This window comes from Eschrichtius robustus, chromosome 11, assembly GCF_028021215.1.
Source record: "Eschrichtius robustus isolate mEscRob2 chromosome 11, mEscRob2.pri, whole genome shotgun sequence".
Taxonomy (NCBI): domain Eukaryota; kingdom Metazoa; phylum Chordata; class Mammalia; order Artiodactyla; family Eschrichtiidae; genus Eschrichtius; species Eschrichtius robustus.
The window spans coordinates 48699756-48719951 of record NC_090834.1 but is presented as its reverse complement, the minus strand read 5'-3'; the positions used below and the strand labels follow the sequence as shown (position 1 = coordinate 48719951).

At 35.1% G+C, this 20196-nt stretch overlaps 1 protein-coding gene across 2 annotated transcripts in view; it reads left to right on the top strand.

The window, feature by feature from the left end:
• Nucleotides 1-20196, top strand: part of TMEM135 (transmembrane protein 135) — a 249740-nt gene that overhangs the window by 212728 nt on the left and 16816 nt on the right. For both annotated transcript variants that reach the window (XM_068555925.1, XM_068555924.1), the window contains 3 exons: nt 12045-12086; nt 15049-15195; nt 17774-17843. In XM_068555925.1, coding sequence (XP_068412026.1) covers nt 12045-12086; nt 15049-15195; nt 17774-17843 — 259 coding nt within the window. The remainder of the gene's footprint in view (nt 1-12044; nt 12087-15048; nt 15196-17773; nt 17844-20196) is intronic.

Sequence of the window (20196 nt, the reverse complement as noted above, 5' to 3'; positions counted from 1 at the left end):
AAAATAAACACATTTTTTAGAAACTAAATATTTTTAAAAAGCTTATTAGACTTGCTGTTAAAAAAAATGAATCCAAGAAACATGGTACCCAATTAGAAATATAATTACTCAAAAATACAGTGTTTTCAGTTACTACGCAGATAAAAATTTCTTTCTTTCAACATATATTTATTGAGTGACGTATATGCTATGCACTGATATAGGCACTTGGAATATATAGCTGAACAATGTGAAATTCCTGAATGCTTTAGTAATTAGAAAAAAAAATGGAGCTCAGAGTACACACACACACACACACGTTTATGCATGTATATAAAATACTAATTAATATTTTGTAGACAAGCTTATTTCTGAAATCAGTAACAGATTTTAAGAATTATCATACTTAACGTCAAATATTGAAGTTATTGTGTAAAAGACTAAATGATTGTAGGATTTGGGAGGAAAAGGGGAATTATGCCTTGAATTTCCTTAAATATTATAAACGAATACAATTGATCTTCAACAAAAATATGCTTGGCGTGTTATAGTAGGCTATGTTATTGTTCAAAAGCCTTTGCTGCCTCTCCCTGGGGAAGCGTTATACTCCCTGCCCTACATCATGCCTGGCCTTAGATTTGCTTTGGCTAATGAAATGTGAGTGGAAATGGCTTATGCTTACTTTTGAGCAGAAGCTTTGGAGCCAGAACACAGTGTCCTGTATTCTCTTTTTTTCTCTGCTTTGACAATCAGCAGATCTGAATAGACACTTCTCCATCACGCTAAGGTCCGAAATAAAGATGACATGTAGTTGAGCCATAGCCAACCCTTGTTTGACAGCATGAGCAAGAAATAAACTTCTGTTGTTGAAACCATTGAAATGTTATTGGAATCACATGGAGATTTTATTAAAACGCAGATTGTACAGGTTGGGCCCCACTCTTGGAGTTTCTGAATTCAGTAGACCTGGGATGGCAACCAATATTTTTATTTCTAACAAGTTATTATCATCTGATGCTGATGGTGTTCCAAGTGGTCCACACTTTGAGAAACACTGACCTATCCTTTCCTGACTAATACGGTCTGTTAGTTTATATTTCTAGATACCTTAGTTACACAGTAAATGCTCTGATAACAAGATGCAGAATATTTCCCAGCCTCATTATTAAAAGAAGTAAACTCTATAAACTGCCTTTGATTTCTGGGACACGGACACACAAAATGCCATAAGAAACCCTATATTTGGAAGAGTGGATTAGATAACTATGGATATTACTATCACATTAGCCAGAGCCAAATAAAAAACTGCCAAAAATATACAAAGAGCAAAGGAAGTTTGAGAAAGAAACAGACCCATCTAATTGTGGGAGAAATTGCCATCCCTGATGGACTTGGTAGGAATTCTCTTGAAAAGGGAGGGTGGTTAAAGAGGGGATTGCATATGGAAGGACCAGGGTGACCAAAATGAGGGAGGTGAGAAAGTGTGAAATGTGTCTGAAAGTAACTACTAACACAGTTTGCTACTGAGAGACAGATAAGGAAGAAGTGATCTCATGAATTTCTTTCAGAAGTCCAATTTCTTATGTAGTGTATAATAGAAAACACAATAAAGCTTCGTTTCAGTCCTGTTTTTTGTACTCATGTCTGGGATTGAGGTGCTTTTGGAATTTAAATTGCTAAAAGTGGCAGATTAATACCAAGGGTCGGCCTTGTGATTGTCCAGGAAATTTTGGAGAGACTGATGCAAAAAAATAACTATTGTGAAGAGGGAGGTGCATGAGAGAAGCCAGCATGGAGTCCTGACCAAAGTCAGGCCACATGTTTCAATGGGAGGACATGTGGAAAAGAGGAACAGGAAATTGGTTCCTTTAAAACTATCCATGCTCTTCCGTCCCTTGTAAAGTCTTTGCATAATGTCAGTTGGAAGGACACCCTTCATTCAGGTGATTTGTGATTTCTCTCCTACAGCCCAAGACCCCTCTTCTTCCCTGTAGTATTTCTTCCCCACAGTGAGACCCCAGCAGGCACAGACAGTTAGTTGATTGGGGTGTAAAATGATTTTATTGTTGTGTGAGGATGTCTTGGACCAAACTCTGTTTGGGGGCAAATCACTTAATCTCCCTGGACCTTGGTTTCTTAATCTGTAAAATATAATTCTCTCAGGTTACTTTAGTTCCAATATTTCATTTTTCTAGTACCATTGATAGTCCAGGAAGATTCCAATATGTTAACTTGCCCAATTTCTGTCATACATAACACAAATTAAGTTCATAATCTTTGAGATGAATGAAGTAAACTGTAGTTTTTAAATGAAAAAAATTTTTTTTTAATAAACATTTTCAAGACTTTTTGTAATTTTTTTTTTTTAAAGATTTATTTATTGATTAGCTGATTGATTGCTATGTTGGGTCTTCGTTTCTGTGCTAGGGCTTTCTCCAGTTGCGGCAAGCGGGGGCCACTTCATCGCGGTGCGCGGGCCTCTCACTATCGCGGCCTCTCTTGTTGCGGAGCACAGGCTCCAGACGCGCAGGCTCAGTAATTGTGGCTCACGGGCCTAGTTGCTCTGCGGCATGTGGGATCTTCCCAGACCAGGGCTCGAACCCGTGTCCCCTGCATTAGCAGGCAGATTCTCAACCACTGCGCCACCAAGGAAGCCCCTAAACGAAAATTTTTATTTTGAAGTTAGGATACTCTATAGTCCTCAGTTAATGAAAAAATTATAGTTTTCCAAAAGCATCCAAAATACTGTTTTTGCTCCATTATCCAGAGATGGAGCAAAATATTTTATTTATTTTAGATTTGAACTTTGATATTAAATAAGCATAACTTTATGAAAAAGTATAGCCTAAATAGCTGCTCATTTTGTTCAATATGAAAACCAATTGCCATATTATTTTAATGACAGATACCAATGTACATTTGAAAATAAATTAACGTTGATTCAAAGATTCTATATAATTGAAAACATTTGTTTTCATCCTTTTCCCAACCATTATAGGAGGGGAAAAAATGAAAATACTTGCCAATCTTGAGGTCTTTAAAAAATAGATTGGTTCAGTATTGTGGTTATAATTTTGTTTAATGTAAATAATTTTTGTCCATAGCAATGCCATGATTTTAAGAAACTTGCTAAGTTTTTTCTTGAATTTATATAAAGCACCATTTTGATCTTAAATTTGGTTTTTGCCTATTGTTAATTTGTCAAGTGTAAACATGTGCCTTTGGAACTGCAAACAGTTTAGGTCCATTGGAGCTAAAATCTGCTCTTTTTACAAGTATTTTAAAGTTCGACTAGCATTGCTATTACCAGTTCATTTTGAGAGGGAAATTCATCCTAATTAACATTTCTTTTAGAAACAGTCTGAAGGTGATTCTTGGTTTCTTAGCAATTGAAGACAGCTTGGAGCATGACCTTCCTTAGTTTGGATTTTAAAGCAAAAGCAGTTCCAGCCTCTCCAAGTTTAAGGAGAAATCTGATTCTATTGGAGTTGTTACTGTAAGTTTGAATCCAAATGTTTCCAATTTGTATTTAGGACACACTAGAAAAAAGTACACAATAATCATCTGGGGACTTACAATCACACTTGATTACCCATAACTGCTGCTTTGCTTCAGCAGCTTTCCTTAGGTTATTGAGAACAAAGCTAAGCACCAGTGTTCCATTCTGTATGAAATAAATGTACTGTAAAATATTTACCAGAATCAAAAATAATATTTTTAACGTACTGGGAAAATTTACTATTTAAAGGAATCCAATTGAAAATTATTTGGAAGATATATGATGTGTTCATGAAGCAGACAAAATAATCTTCCACAAATTTCTTCATCTGTTGCTGTTCCAATTTCAGATATTTGTATGTGAGCTTTCTTAAGGTAGGAACATAATATTAGTTATTTTGTTTTCTCATATTAAGTGCCGTATGGTGGGTTGAAACCGAACTCTCTGAGTCTGTTTTATTCTTCAAACAATAGTAGACTTAAGAGGAAAAACCTGTTGTGTGTATGTAAGCAATGTAGTGTATTTTAATTGCACATCACAGCTTCTGAGTAGTAAATTGAAATGATTGATTTAACCTGTTGGAGTGTACATATGTGATTAGGACACTGAAGATTTTTTAAAAAACAAAACTAAAATAAAATCTTTAAATTAATTCCACGTCAATTTTTCTGATATTCTTATGATAAACAGGTGTCAATCAAAATCTATAGTTGATCAAGTTTCAGTTACTAAATTATAGCTGAGTACTAAGGTAAGCTTCTACACCTGAAAACAGGTTAGGTAAATTGATTAGAAAAAGTGGTTTATTCTTTCATGTAAGATTTTAAAAACAAAATAAGAAAAATTTAACTTAAAAAAACTATATAAAATGGTATGTATTTTCTTTATAATGAAGACAACTGTGAAACAAAAATTCAAGGCATTTAGATAGGCGTTCTTTTTTTTTTAACTTTTAAATTAAACTCTTCAGTTGTATGCACTCCAAATGTATTTGTTTTTAGTACCAATGATAATTACATAATTGGACAAATCAAAATTTTGAAGATCCAGCTATTGTCTGTAACTGTTATTTATAATTAAGTTCTTATGTCATTCTTTTCATACCTCCAATATGCTTGAAGTTTAAGCATTTTCTTTTTTAAAAAAAATTATTTATTTCGTTGTGCTGGGTCTTAGTTGCAGCATGTGGGCTCCTTAGTTGTGGCTCGCAGGCTCCTTAGTTGTGGCACATGGGCTCCTTATTTGCGTCAGGCAGCCTCCTTAGTTGTGACATGCGAACTCTTAGTTGCAGCACGCATGTGGGATCTAGTTCCTGACCAGGGAGCGAACCTGGGCCCCCTGCATTGGGAGTGCAGAGTCTTAACCACTGCACCACCAAGGAAGTCCCTAAGCATTTTCTGTTGTAAATAATTTTGTTCACATATTATAATAATGTAACTTTTATTTTTGATTCTGAATGACTTAGGTGATTATGATATAATCAATAGAATAGAATATTTTAATAATCATCAGTATGCACGACTGTTTTAAATCCAATTTGTCTTTGTTTTTGCCAATTTTTTTTTAGTATCTTCAGTTGTGCTTTTGCATATGCAGATGGTCACTGAGCTACGATGGTTCAACTTAGGATATTTCAACTTCACAATGGTGTCAAAGCATTGCATATTTGGTAGAAACCATACTTTGAATTTTGATCTTTTCCTAAGCTAGCAGTGTTCGTTATGATCCTCCCTATTGATGTTGGGCAGCAGCTCCCAGTCAGCCGCACAAATCAAAAGAGTAAATGACCAATACTTACTACCATTCTGTACCCATACAACCATTTGGATTTCACTTTCCATATGATATTCAATAAATTATGTGAGATATTCAAAACTTTATTATAAAATGGGCTTTGTGTTAGATGATTTTCCCCAACTGTAGGCTGATATAAGTGTTCTGAGTACGTTTAAGGTAGGCTAGGCTAAGCTCAGCTATGATGTTTGGTTTGTTAAGTGTATTAAATACATTTTGTTTTTTTAAAAATTTATTTACCCATCTATATATCTATCTATTTATTTATTTATTTATGGCTGCATTGGGTCTTCGTTGCTGCATGTGGGCTTTCTCTAGTTGCGGTGAGCGGGGGCTACTCTTCATTGTGGTGTGTGGGCTTCTCACTGCAGTGGATTCTCTTTGTTTTGGAGCATGGGCTCTAGGCATACGGGCTTCAGTAGCTGCAGCACGTGGGCTTAGTCGTTGTGGCTTGCAGGCTCTAGAGCTCAGGCTCAGTAGTTGTGGCGCATGGGCTTAGTTGCGGCGCACGGGCTTAGTTGCTCAGGGCATGTGGGATCTTCCCGGACCAGGGCTCGAACCCGTGTCCCCTGCATTGGCAGGCGGATTCTTAACCACTGAGCCACCAGGGAAGCCCTGCATTTTCGACTTAATGATATTTTCAACTTGGGAATGGATTTATTGGGACATAATCTCCATCATAAGTGGAAGAAGATCCATACTACTTTTCTCAAATCAAATACTTTAAGGAGATACATGATGTAAAATGCAGGACTAAAGAAATTTGAAGCTGAACTCATAAAGTACAAATAAAGTAATTAAGCTCTTGGAAAGCACTACTGATACAGGAAATTGTGTGCCAGAAGTTTTAGCCAAGATTATTTTCATTTATTTGACGAACATATACATAACTATGCAGATATCTTTTTTAATGATCAGAGAATGTATATAATTTATCTTTGCATTACTTAAATGATCTGCAGCACAGTGTCTTCTGTATGTTAGGTGCCTGATAAATGATTGTAGAGTGAATAAAGGTAGATGCTGTAGTATTTAACCAATATGTGAGTTTCCTTCTAACCAATTCAATGAGTAAAAAAAGGACAAAAGAACTCTGACATTGATACTTAATGAGTGTTTCTTTTTTTGTCATTGTAGTCACATAGTTATCCATGTTCATTGGGATCATAGTTTCAGAAAATTCTATCTGTATCATTTGTTTCAGTTAGTAACTTTATGCCTTCTAGCAAAACTTTTACAGTAGTATTATTAGTAAAGTTGACCGAGTCGTATGTTCTCTGCCATAGTATTGGTGAAATAGAGATGAATAACTTTTACACTGTTTAATCTGTTCCTAAATGTTCAGATATTGATGTTTTTAATTAAACAAACTACACAAATAATATTTAAATGTATACTTGTAAAAAATTTTAAATGATATATGAATATAGAGAGTAAAAAGTTCTATTCTTCCTTCATGTCTTTTAACCCATCCTACTTCAATAGGTAGCCTGCTAACAACTGTTTGGGGTGTATCCTTTTGACCACTTTCTCTAACTTTCTATAGTATATAATAAACAGCATTTTATATTTTATCATTAATAATAATATTTTAGCATTGATGCTTCGTATAGCAATAATGTAATCTTTTATCATTATTGAGATTATATCTATAGAATTGCTTGTTGTATCAATACTTAACAGCATTTCTGTAGTGTATATATCATCTCAGTAGTTCGTCTTGTAATCTTAAAGTTAAAAAAGAAAAGGTTGTTTTTTTCTAAAGGGTTATAAAGGCTATTTTCCCCAATTCTACAGTTTTTTTAGATTTAATTACAAAGAAAAATATATGCAAAATATTTTATTTCTAAAATGGAGATATGTGCCTAATTAGATGAATAAGTCCTATCCCCCTGCCCAGCAAAAAGGTATTTCAAAGACTCGTATTGTCAGTGAATTGATTGATATTATTTATCAATGCCAATAAAAGTGGAAAAGCTTTAATTTCAAAAAAAAAGAAAAAGGTTGTCTTTGAACCTTTGCCAGGAATAAGTTCCATGTCTAAGTTTTATAAAGCAATAAGCAAATGAAATAATATTAGTAGCAGCCAGTAATCTCAAAACAAATTCAGGGTTTTGCTTGTATGTTACTGTTTTTTTAAAAAATTCTTGACGTCAGTAAGATCATTATTTATGAGTGATTTAGAATAATTTTTATTTTCCATTATTATTTCAAATAATAATAGTGTCACTAAATAAAATTATAGTAAGTGATGAAATTTCAGAATTAGAAATCATTTAATGAGCCAGTTATGGAGGTCATTTACTTCCAGGCTCTTTTTTAGGAGGCAATGAGATTAAGCCCTTAAATTAAGTGATTTGCTCTAGGTTGATAGGGAAGTTATGACTAGTATCTGTTTCATTGTTCATATCAAGAGTCTTTCCATAGCATCATGCACTGCCTTAGAAATATGTAAAAGGAGATTTATAGAAGTACATTTTTTAATATCTATTATATTTACCAAATAAATGAAAACCGACTAGACAAAAAAATTTTAGGAGTCAAAATAGTTCTCAGAGTTTTCAGGTTACTAGAAAGCATATAATAAAGCAGCACATTTACACCATCAAATTCTATGTTGGTGCCAAATGGTAGGGTGTTCCTAGAGATTTTATAACTATATGCAATAAGAGGAACAGGAATGTCACCTATCGTTAAAAGTCTCATATTTATGATATTTACTTGGGGGAATTTAATGCAATTTAACTAAAATTTATTCAAAATTCATATTTTGAATGCCTGTGAATTTGTTTTTAAATGAAAATATGCAACAAAATGTTTGATATAGAAACCACATCAAAGAGCCAGAAATTTTTCCAAAAATGGCTTAGTAGTGACATCTGCTGGTACAATGTTGTGATAAAGGTAGAAGTATCTCATGGAAATTTAAGAATGAGATAAAGAATCTTTTGGGGCAAAATTGTTCATTTTACTATCATTTATATTTCTAATTGAAAAAAATTATCTTAGTGGGTTCTCTCCCACTGGCATTGACCAAGAGAATTATTCTAATAATAATAACGTTAAACTTCTTTATACTTTCTTGTGTATAATATGTAATTCCAACCTGACCCTCTATGATTAGTTGTTTATCAGCTAAGTTGTTTGATATAATGCTGCAAATTCTTTTTCCTCTTTGTCTCTCCTGGCTTTGTTTTGTATCGTACATAGCACAGCACATTGCAAATGTAGAGATTCAGTAACTGTGGATTGAGTCATACTAGTTATTTATGTCATTTGCATAGACTGACTTTAATAGGAAAGTTTATGTATACATGAGTTAAATGCATTATTTTTATGCACATTCAAAAAATTAAAATGAGACTTTATATTAGAGAATGGATTTATTAGGAGAAATGATTTTTTTTTCTTTTATAGAAAAGATTTTCTGCATTACAGGTTATGATGAAATAAAAAATACTCAGTCCTTGAATATTTTCTTTATTGACACTTAATTCCTAGATGATTGTATCTAGTCCCATGGATTTAAGTACTACTTATAAACGAATCAGACCTCTCCCTTGAGCCCACATCTATACAGCCAGCTGCTTGCTTCCTTAACATTTCCATTTATAGCTCACATGCATCTCAAACTTAACATATCTAAAACAAAACTTTGATTTTTCTCCTCAAACCTGTTTCTTTTGTAGTCTTTCTCACTTCAATAAATGGATATTATATCCCTCCATTTGCTCAAACCAAAAATATATTAATAATTTGTAAATTCTCTCTTGTACCCCACATTCAAACCATCAAGAAATTCCACCAATTCTGCTTTTGAAATACATCCAGAGTCTTACCACTCCCCTCCACCTCTGCCACTGTGATCTAGTCCAGGCACAGTCATTTCTCCTCCTAATTAGCCTCTTTGCTTCTAACCTTGCCCTCCTGTAGTCTATTTTCGAACCAGCAAAGTGATTATCTTAAAATTTAAGACAGATCTTGTCACTTCTCTGCTGAGAACCTTCCCAAGTCCTTGCCATGCCTACAGGGCCTACAGGAATTGTAGACCCCTCACTCCCTCCACAGCTGTTACTGCGACCTCATTTCCTACCACTGCTTCCCTCCAGCTGCAGTAATGCACTTGCTGTTCTCCTTACATGCCATGCAGACTCCTTATCAAGGGCTTTGTGCTTGCTCTTCCTTCAGACTGAAATGCCCTTCCCTCAATTCAGTAAGGTTTCTGATCAAATTACCAAATTCCACCTTCTCAGAGAGGCCCTTCCTGACTACACTATGTTAAGACCAAACAAAAGGCCCAACCTGATCACTGTTTCTCCCCGTGTCCTGCTTTGCTTTTTCCATAGCAGTTATCACCACATGACATACTTACTTTTTTTTTTATCCTATCTCTCCCCCTTCTAGAATGTCAGTGGTAAGCAAGCAGAGATTCTATATTGTCCACTGTTACATCCTTAGAACCTAAACCAGTGCTTGCACATAGTAGGCACTCCGTCAATATTTGTTGAATAAACCAGCGAGCCTTAATACATGAAAGGAGAATGTGATTTGATTTACATTATAATAACGGAATCCATCAAATAGTGAGGCACCTTTTAATGGGCTCTGTTTTGTATAAATTTTTATGTTTATATCATACTTTTTACATTTAACATAGATTACAATAGTGTTTCATAGTTAGATTAGGGCTCAGACAATACTTTTGGTGTCAAAATGCAGGGCAGTATTACTATTTTAAAGATTCTTTTTCTGGGAATAATTACTTTTTTGTCCTTTTGACATAGACATCTGACCCTCAATTACATTAACAGACCTTATACACATGAATGGAAAGAAGAATAGCCCCTTTTGAATCCAGGCTAAGACTTTATCAATATGAAGTGCTTCCCACAGGGTTCTGCTGAAAGAACCAAACTTCCATCATAATGAAATTGCAAATTCATTTGTAGATGCCCTTTTATATTTGAAAGCTACTTTTTGATGTTTGGTCTGCAGTTAGATTTATTGTTTAAGGTCACAAATATGCAATCCTGACCAGACCAAGTTGTCAGAATCCTTTATCTATTCAACATTGCACAAAGACAAATGGCTATCTTTTAACAATAACATACCAGAGCCAAAATTTGTTCCCAGTTGTACATAATCTTTTAATCAATCTGCTTTCTGTTTTCTAGTCAATAGACTCCCAGCCTAACCCCTCACCACCCCACCTATCTAGAAATTACTCAGTTATGGGTTTTAAATTACTGAGAAACACTTTCTTCAGATGGAAACAGATAACTTTAAGAATTTTAATGCTATAATTTTCCCATGCACACTTTAAGCTTAACATATGAATTATTTTGCCTTTATCCTCATTCTATACAGAGTAGATAATTATATAGTATGTTAGCTAAATTCTCTGGTTACATTCTCACTGTTAACATGACCACAAAGTAGATTATGTTGCTTAATTGAATTCTTAAGTGCTTTAAAACATCTCAGTGCACATGGATTAAGTTTTTTCCTGAGATTCTATATGTCCTCCAATAAAAATGTATATTTAAAAATTTTTAGATAGATTTCTTATATTTTTGTTCATTTCCTTTGTGACCTTTCATATAAAAGGCATACAGAAAGAATTGTCCAGTTAGATTTAAGGCTGTTCTTTTTGTCCGAGAATATCCAGTGTCTAATATTAACATATGTTAGAGCATCATTATATCACCAATCTTTATAGTTTCTCCCAGGAATTTTGATACTAGATACCCAAAGATTCTCTAGTAACTTGATCATACCTATAGAGCAGACCATTAAGGCCAGGATAGTAATGCCCCCATTTAAAAATCTTGTTTAAATACTTCTTGCAGATGTGAGAATCCCCCCTCCCCCCTACCCCAGTTGCCATGTAGTTTGAGTCTTCCCCAGTTAAAAGGAATACACTGTTTTAGGAGGAGGTATAAGAGAAAACCATAACTTTTAAGTCAGATGAAGTCGTTTTTTCTTGTTTTTCCTGAATTCTGACTACTATTTATTTTGTGACCTCGGGGAAGTTCCCACATCTGGGGGGCCTCTGCACAGCTGTGGAGTAGAGAAACACCTATTCATAAGAGTTGTGGTATAATTGAATGAGACGACACACATAAAGGGCCCAAAACAATGCCCAGCAATAGTAAGCACTCAATAATATTTGGAATCTTCTCTCTGTGCTCTCCTCCTCCACCCCCTATTCCTCTTGCTACATTATCTGTTCGGATTGGGCTTACTCAGAAGTTAAAATTGTTAACTAAACTTGAAGTCTTTTTGTGCCTGCCAACTCTACATTGCTCTGCATTCACTGAATTAATAAATAGGGAGAAGAAGTCAGGACCTTGAATTGACCTGTACATAATAACCCAGCAGGTGTATGTGGTCTTTCTCTTCACAACAAATTGCTCCCCCAGGGATTGGCTAGAATGAAGAATACTCCTCTCCCAGCCTTCATTTTAAGTCCACATGGATCCCTTAGAAGATTTACTTTAAATCTCTCTTCAACCTGCAAATCTGAGAATTGAGCCTTAAATTATGTTAATACGACATGGGAAGGCATTATCATTTTAATCATTTTGTGTAAGATGGCTTGTTCATTGTTTGTTATTTGTTTGACCATTTGTACTGCTCAGATCATTGTCCTAGAAGAGTTTCACCTTTAAAAGAAAATCATTTTCAGGAAAAAATTTAATAGCTATTTAATACTACTACTTTATTATCTCAAAACAAGTTATTTTATCATTGTAAATTTCTATTGTTTTAGGTGCAAAGATGGTTTGAAAGGATTTACATTCTCTGCACTTAGGTAAGTTGCATATTTCATTTATCTTTATGTTAAGAGAATTTACAAGTTAAGTTTTTTTTAAAAAGTAATATCATCATACATAATTGTAATAAATATTTATTGACTCCACTTTTAAGTTGCAAGCAATTTTAAAAGTCACAAAAGTGGCTTTGTGGACATTCCATTAACAGAGTAATTTGTTAATTTTCCCCCTAAAAATCAGTCAGTCAGCCACTATTTGGGGGGCCTATTATGTGCCTTACAGTGTGGGGTATTAAAGAAGATTACAAGAACTCTCTGTTTACGGAGCTTGGAAAGACAAAGCTACACATGAACAATTACTGGAAAATGAAGCCCTTAATTGTGTGGTACCAGATTACGGGCTTTGTTAGGGCAGGACTCATGCATTGTCAAACACATTTTGTATTATAGGCTTCACTAGAGTCACTGGAGTCTTCTTTTCACCTCGTAGCCCATCTCTTATCACAGTAATTGGCACGTGGTCGATACTGTAGAGATGTTGGTTAGCATTAGTGTTGAATTTTATAGTTCACCAAACATTTTCACGTACATTAGGAAATTAAAGTTTCTCTATTATTGAATAGAGTATTTTTGGTTGTGGAAATTCTTTGGTAACTAAATCATAACACAGCAGTAATTTCATGTCATATTTTTCATTAAAAGATCATGAAACCTATCAGAAAATAGCTTTTTGTTGTTGTTGCATTGGCTACATAGGATTCTGTGTAATTCACAGATTAAGCGAATTAAGTTTCAGTTAAATCAAGTTTAATTAATTAAACTTTAATTAAATTAATTAAAGTTTAATTAATTAAATTAAGTGAATTAAGTTTCACTTAAATTAAGTTTCAACTTAAACTGAAAGTTGGTAACAAAATCAAAAGTTGGTTTTCCTAGAGAGAAAACTCTGCCATTGTTCCTGCATCTTTCCTTAGACTCCCAGAATCCTTGCCAAAACTCAGAATGTGTCGGATATTTGTGTATGTTTTCTTCAAATCCACTTATAATGAAAGGCTGACTTGGACTATTTGCACTTAACATTTTCTCTGTGTTACAGGAAAATATTCTGGAAAAATAGTTATTCACTCTTGCTAGTTCTGTAAGATAATAGTGGAAGTTAGGGGAATAGAAAGAGTCAAGGAGAGAACCACGGGAGAAGAGCCAGTGCAGGAGTCTGAAGGTAGACTAAGGCTGATTCATCGTAGTTTAAACCATAGTTAATAATGTACAAAGTTTGGTGACTAAGAACCCAGGCCTTAGAGTTAAACAGTTCTGGGTTCAAATAATTACTGATATTTTTGATTGTGGACAAGATGCCTTTTCAGGTTAACTGTCATGGAAAGTATGGTACCTACTTCATAGTGTTTTGCTATGAGGGTTAAATGATTTAACCTTTGTCCATGGCTCAGTGCTGTGCCTGTCATGTAGTAAATGCTCAGAAAATGCTCCCTATTACTATATTCCTTTGCTAGGTGTTAACTAAATATTTATTATGTGCCCGACACTATGCCAGGCACTGGGATATAATAACAAAGAAGGTATATAGAGTCTCACAGATCCCACAGTTTAGTGGGGGAGGGAAAGTACTAAGAAGGTGCTTCCAGTACTGGGGGATCACTGGGCTGTGAGAGCACAAAGGAAGGATGGTTCACTCACTCCAGCTTGGGGCTTCTCCAAGGAAGTGAGCTCTAATCCGAATGGTAGGTCCTGGCCAAGATAGCAACACTTTCCTTTCAGCGTTAGGAAAGGTATGAGAGATATTGTGTCTGTTCTAGCATAGCTTTACCTTGTTTATAAAGAGCAGTAGTACAGACCCTAAGCTCTCCATTCACACCCACGATTAGGAACCAAATTCTTTTGGACCAGCAGTTACCAAGGAGGCACAGCTGCCATCTGGTGACAAACAATCTCATTGCACGCCCCTTACAATTTGGTAAACTAGATGTTTTATCAAGTTTGTCCTAACGAGATGGGTTGCACTTGTTGATAGTAACAGTTTTTCTCTCTTTCACGAGTATTTAAATTTGCCATAGTTCCCGTGTTCTAGAATTTTAGTGTAGTGTTATTGGTCTCCTGTTTTATCTATGTTTTGTGATATTTTCTGAAGGTTCAGCAGGCAGAATTGGCTAAGGAAAGCTTAGTTATTCTTTATAAGAGCAGTGACTCTTACAGTGAAGGTGAAAACAGCAAAAATGAAAACTCTGATAAAGGATACTGATTGAGTGATATCTAATGGTTGGTAATGTTTTCTTTGTATTGTCTTTGGAAAAATATAGTCCAGTTTTGATGATACAGGAACGGTGTCTTCTCCTGGATATTAGATTTTTCCAAAGAGAAGTAAGTAGATTAGAATAACATCATCAAATTTAAGATTTTCTAATAATGTGGGGAAGACACACAGACTCTTAACCAACTTTCTGATTCTCATTCTTTAGTTCCCTCTATTTCTCATGTGCATATAGATGACCACCTACTGCACTGCAGCTGTTTTATGACTCAAAGTGACGTTAGATACAAATTTAGAGTAAAAAAATGAGAAATGCATTCAATTGTAACTGTTGATACATTTTAGAGAAAAAAATAGAAATTTTGTCATTAACTAGTAGATCCAAGTTAATAGTTCATCTGCTTTTTTGTTTGAAAAAACTTTTAAGTTGTGTAATACCTTAAAAAAGCGGTGACTTAAGTTAAAAGGGTGTTTCATCAAAGAGCTATGCTGTATTTGATTTTAAGATGCCTGCACTGTTAAATAAACAGCTGTTAACATTTTCTGAGTATTCAGATTTCAAAAGCCTATTTTTTTAAAGGATGACTAGTTTTATATAAATTGTGGAAAATATTATTTCAAATGATAAGGTACTGTCCACAGTGTATTTGTATATAAACAAAATCAGTTTATTTTCTCACTGATTCTTTTTTTTTTTAAGGGGAAAAATGCCTCTCATTGTGCTCTTTTCTTTAGGTTCATTGTTGGGAAGGAAGAAATTCCCACACATTCTTATTCACCAGAGGCGGCATATGCAAAAGTGGAACAAAAGACTGAGAAACATGAGGAAAAACCAAGAGGAACGAATATAATTGCTCTAGTCAGGAAGCTTGTGGATTCAGTGTGAGTTCTTTATCTTGATATTTTAGCACATTTTGTTCACCATTTTATATAACATTTGTACCATGCCAAGGTATTTTTGTTTTCTTTTCAGGTAATAATTTTTTTTTTTTTTTTTTTTTTTACCAGAAACTGTGCATAGAGTTTTATAAAAAGGCACACGATGGCAAGTGAATGTTGTTTATTATTTCTAGCAGGACTATAGACCATTATCTGCCTTTAAAATAGTTTTACATGAAATCGAAATACTTTTCTATTTCAAACTAAGCAGAGTTGCAGGAGGCTAGAATAGGGAACTTCAGGAAACAGATTAATATGTGCTAATCGAATGTTTCAAGTGTGGAAAGGAGAAAGAAAAATTCCAAGAGAGATTTAAGAAGATATAGATATCATAAGGAGCAAACTTTAAGTGAAGGATATTTTGCAAGAGTGGAAATTTTTAGGGCTTTGGAAATAAAATAAGAAATCTTTATTTGTATGTTATACAAAGAAGTCTACTTCATACAAATAAGTCTTCATTTGCATTTAAGATATTTAAGAAAATTAATTTAAAGGTTTAAAATTAGAATATCAGCCAATAAAAATGATCTTGTAGTGCTATTTTAGAGAGTGTAGAATGAGGAGGCAGTATAGAAAGTTAGGGGATCAACTACAGGAAGCTGTTGCCCTTTAAGAAATCTGAAGACCTGTGTTTGACTCATTTTGCCCCTCCTGGCTTTGGGACTTTGAACAGTGATTTAACCACTCTGCATCCTAAAGTCCTCATCGGTTAACTTTATTAAGGAGTGTTGCGTGCATTAAATGAAATAACATAGGAGTTGCTTCACATACACGAGCACGGAGTAGGTACTCAAAACTTTTACTGAATTTAAAGACTTTGTCTCTTCTTCTGTACACCACAGAAGAAGGTAAAAGGAAAGAAAGGGGTGGTAGACGGCAGTAATAATTGTGGTAGGGGGATCCTGTTAATGGGAATCATGTCAACAAGAATCATAGGGGAATGCAGAGAATGTGTGATGTAGGGGATCCTGTTAATGGGAATCATGTCAACAAGAATCATAGGGGAATGCAGAGAATGTGTGATGTAGGGGATCCTGTTAATGGGAATCATGTCAACAAGAATCATAGGGGAATGCAGAGAATGTGTGACGGGGGCGAATGAAGCCTTGGGTATCAGAGCTGATCGGGCCATGGCAGAACTTGTCAGAGTAGCCTCAGTGGGTCCATTGGTGTGAAAGCAGGTGCAGGATAATATAGAAGCAGAGCAGATGACATAGGAGACTGGCAGTCCAGCACTTGGGAAGCCATTTTAATGAAAGACTAGGAAAGACTAAATGACAGTATAGTTGATAACAGAATTTAACTTCACTAGCAAAGAGAGTTTAACAATTTCTGTGTAGTTCTGGTAGCCATGGCTGAGAAATGTCTTTGAAGAGGACACTTAGAAGTATGAAGAGTGATGGTTTACATAAGGCAGTCCTTCTCTGATTCACCCCTTTTCAGGCCCCGAGCTTTAATCACTCAACAACTTCGCATGACCAGATATGTCATATCATTCTAACGACATAAGGAATGAACTATTGCTGTCACCCTTGACTAGGAAAGGTTGCCTGTATACTCCAGCTGCAGTGCAGCATTGAATTTCGGAGAAGGTCTTTATAATCAATTTGCAAATGGAATTAGAGAGCCAGGATATCACTCTGCAAGTTATTATCATAAACAAGAAAGAGTTAATGTGTTCCAACCATGAAGATAATTAATTAATTGTATTCTGAAAGAGTTATAAAGACTGCTTATTTTGGAACATGAACTCTTCAAAGAGAAAGGGGGAGAGTTAAACCCACATTAGATATTCTACTTACTTTTTTACGCCTGGAGTGAATAAATAAATAGTCCTGGAGTAGACATACCAAATAACTAAAATAAGTGTGTCTTGAATAGTAGTCCTCCCAGCAGAAATGTTTATTAAACACTGGAAGACTAAGTTGTTTACAGTTATATCACAACCTACTTTTGAATTCCTGCATGTTCTATTTCTATATTTATTTTAAAAACTGAATTTTAAATTCTAATACTATATCATGTTTCTTTCCCAGATGTTTTCTCTCAAATATAATTAAGCATAAATTCCTATAACCTGAGCACATTCTCATTATGATTTTTGCTCAAGTACTGACGTCATGGATGATTTATGACCATTATATGCTACAATAAACGATTTAAAGCTTCCAAAAGATTTGGCGGAGTATAGAGATAACATATACATATTTTTCATATTTAGTCACAAATATTTACCAATATGGCTTTTCTGTTCCACATTCAAGTATTTTGACTGCAGTCACATATCTTATACAGTGTGTCAAATGGTGAGCAGCAAAGGGAAAAAAAATCTGTTATCTTTGCTTCTGTATGTCCTAAGAAATCAAAAGATGCACACATTTAGAAACGAGTTGATAATGTTTTCTCCTTTTTTGGTTAGAGAGTTTTAAGCAGATCAACACACACACACACACACACACACACATGCACGCACGCACACACACACATTTTAATTATATTAGTTTTTTTGGTTTAATTTCAGATGTAAGCATGGACCAAGGCATAGATGTTGCAAACACTATGAGGATAATTGCATCTCTTATTGCATTAAAGTAAGTATATAAAATCTACTTTAATAACCACAGGGAATATGTATAGAAAAAACTTACTTATTAAAACATAATTTCAAAGTAAATGGAAAAGTTGACAATCATTGCTATCATTCTTTGCATTTGACTTGAAGAATAAGACACTTGTGAGAAATAGATAACAATTTAGCTTTTAGTATTCACTTACCAGATCCTTTGTTAAATAATTTTTACATTAGCTTACTTAATAAATGTAAAACTTACAAAGTAGAAGGTGAAGCAACAACAACAAAGAAGAGAAAAATAAAGTCAAATTAAAATTAAAATTTGTACTTGGCAATGTATCCTCATTAGAATACATCTTAGAACAAGGCCCCTGGACTGTGCTGTGTGCTAGGGGATCGGCAGTCACACACATACACCGTACCATCTGGGACAGTGGCATTTGGTTTTGGACTTGTAAAGCTGTTACATTTTTTAAGGCATGAAGGTAACTGGAGCATGTCCACAGTTGTTCTACATTAAGAAAGTTAGTTATGCCCACTGACGTAAATTCCCCACTCCCTAATATATTAGTGTACCAGGGCCGTGCTCCCTCCCCATCCCCCATTCCATGCCTGCCACCCCCCCCCCATCCCCCCATCCCACCAACTCTGAGAAGGAAGTTAATTTTCATTGCAGTTAGTCTGTCACAGGTGGCACCATCTGCTACAAGTTCTTTAGTTTTGGACGGTGCTCTAACAATCCTGATGCTTTAGAAAATTTATGTTCTTCCTTACAACATCTGATCCCCACTTTATTGACGATGAGAAGAGCAGAGTTGTACAGCACCCCAAAAGACAGCCTCCTGACCGTCCCTCTAGAAAGGGAGGGACTGTATCACATTAGTGCCTATGAATGTGAATGCCTGTGGCCGAGTGTTGATGGTGGCACGCACCCAAGCCAACACTTACCTTTAAAGTACTCAAAGACAGAACCAGGGGTAAAAGCAGTAGAGTATTTTTTTTTGAGTTGTGAAGTAGTTTCTGACACACTCTTTCCAAATCTGATTTCCTGCCCCATTTTTAAAGTGGCAAAACAAAAAAAAAGAATGTTGCCGGCTGCCTCAAAGTCTACCAGCTCCCAGAGAGGGTTATTAGTCCCTCCAACTGGACATAATTCTAGTTCAAGGGGAAACTTCAGGAGGGGAACTAAGAAAAGCATTTTGACTAAATTAGAGGTATTTGAGAAATTTGGGAGAGAGGAGAGGTGATATTTTTAAAAAAGTGTACGAGAAAGTTAGTGAGAATTACTGAGCTATGAAAAAAATGTAGTCATTCTTTCAAGCGTGTACCAGTACTATAAACTTACTAATTTATGTATACATTGTAATATTATGTCCATGAATGTAGAATTATTTGGAGATTTGTGGGTGAGGAATTTATATCACAAGTATAGTAAAATATTTTGACCGTGCACCTCATTATTCCATGGACTCAGTTACACCTCATGTTAAATCATACCCCTGAGGGAATATTCAGATGAATTACATTCCCCCCAGCTCACTATACTCCATTCACACGAACTTTTTGTTGATACCTGCCAGTCTCTTTTTTGGCTTTGTGCTTTTTGTCCAAGCTACCCGAAATAGCTCATGCTATTTTCTCATGCCAGCTCCTTCTCTTTTGTGTCTATTTAAACGTCACATCCTCAGTAGCCTTCCCTTACCACTCAGTCTAATATAGGGTGCCCTGTTAATTTCTTTCCCAGTGCCCTGATTACTTCCTTCTCAACACTTACTGTAATCTGTAATTACTTTATGTTTATTTGTTTACTGATTTTCTCTTCCTCTAATGAGCATGGAAGCTCCACGAAGGCAGGGGCTTTGTGTCCTCTTTACTACTCTATCCCCAGCATCTAGTGTGATGTTCGGCACATGAGAGGCATTCACTGAATCTTTCCTGAATACGTGAAAGGGTGAATGGATGGAAGGATGAATAGATCTCTTGAAAATAGTGTGAAATGATTGAACATGAGTGTGATCTTTGAACCCTTAGGTTAATATTATGATATTATCAGTGACAAGATACAGGTGTGACCACTTCATGCATTAAACAAACACTAGGCAGTTTCAGTTAAGCAAATGCATGATAATTCATGCTAATTGTTTGGACAATTTAATTTTCATGTTTTAACCAGGTGTTAGGTAGTTTCAGGTAAATTAATGAATGTTTCTTCATAGTAACTCAATTTTTTTTTTTAAAAAAAAAAGAAGGCTGCTATCCAGAAGGTACAAACCTGACGTTTGAAACTTAGCAGCAAACGCTGCTAAGAATGTAGACGTTTTTCCATTCCAGTGGGGGTGAAAGAGGAGGAGGATGGGAGATCAGTATTACAG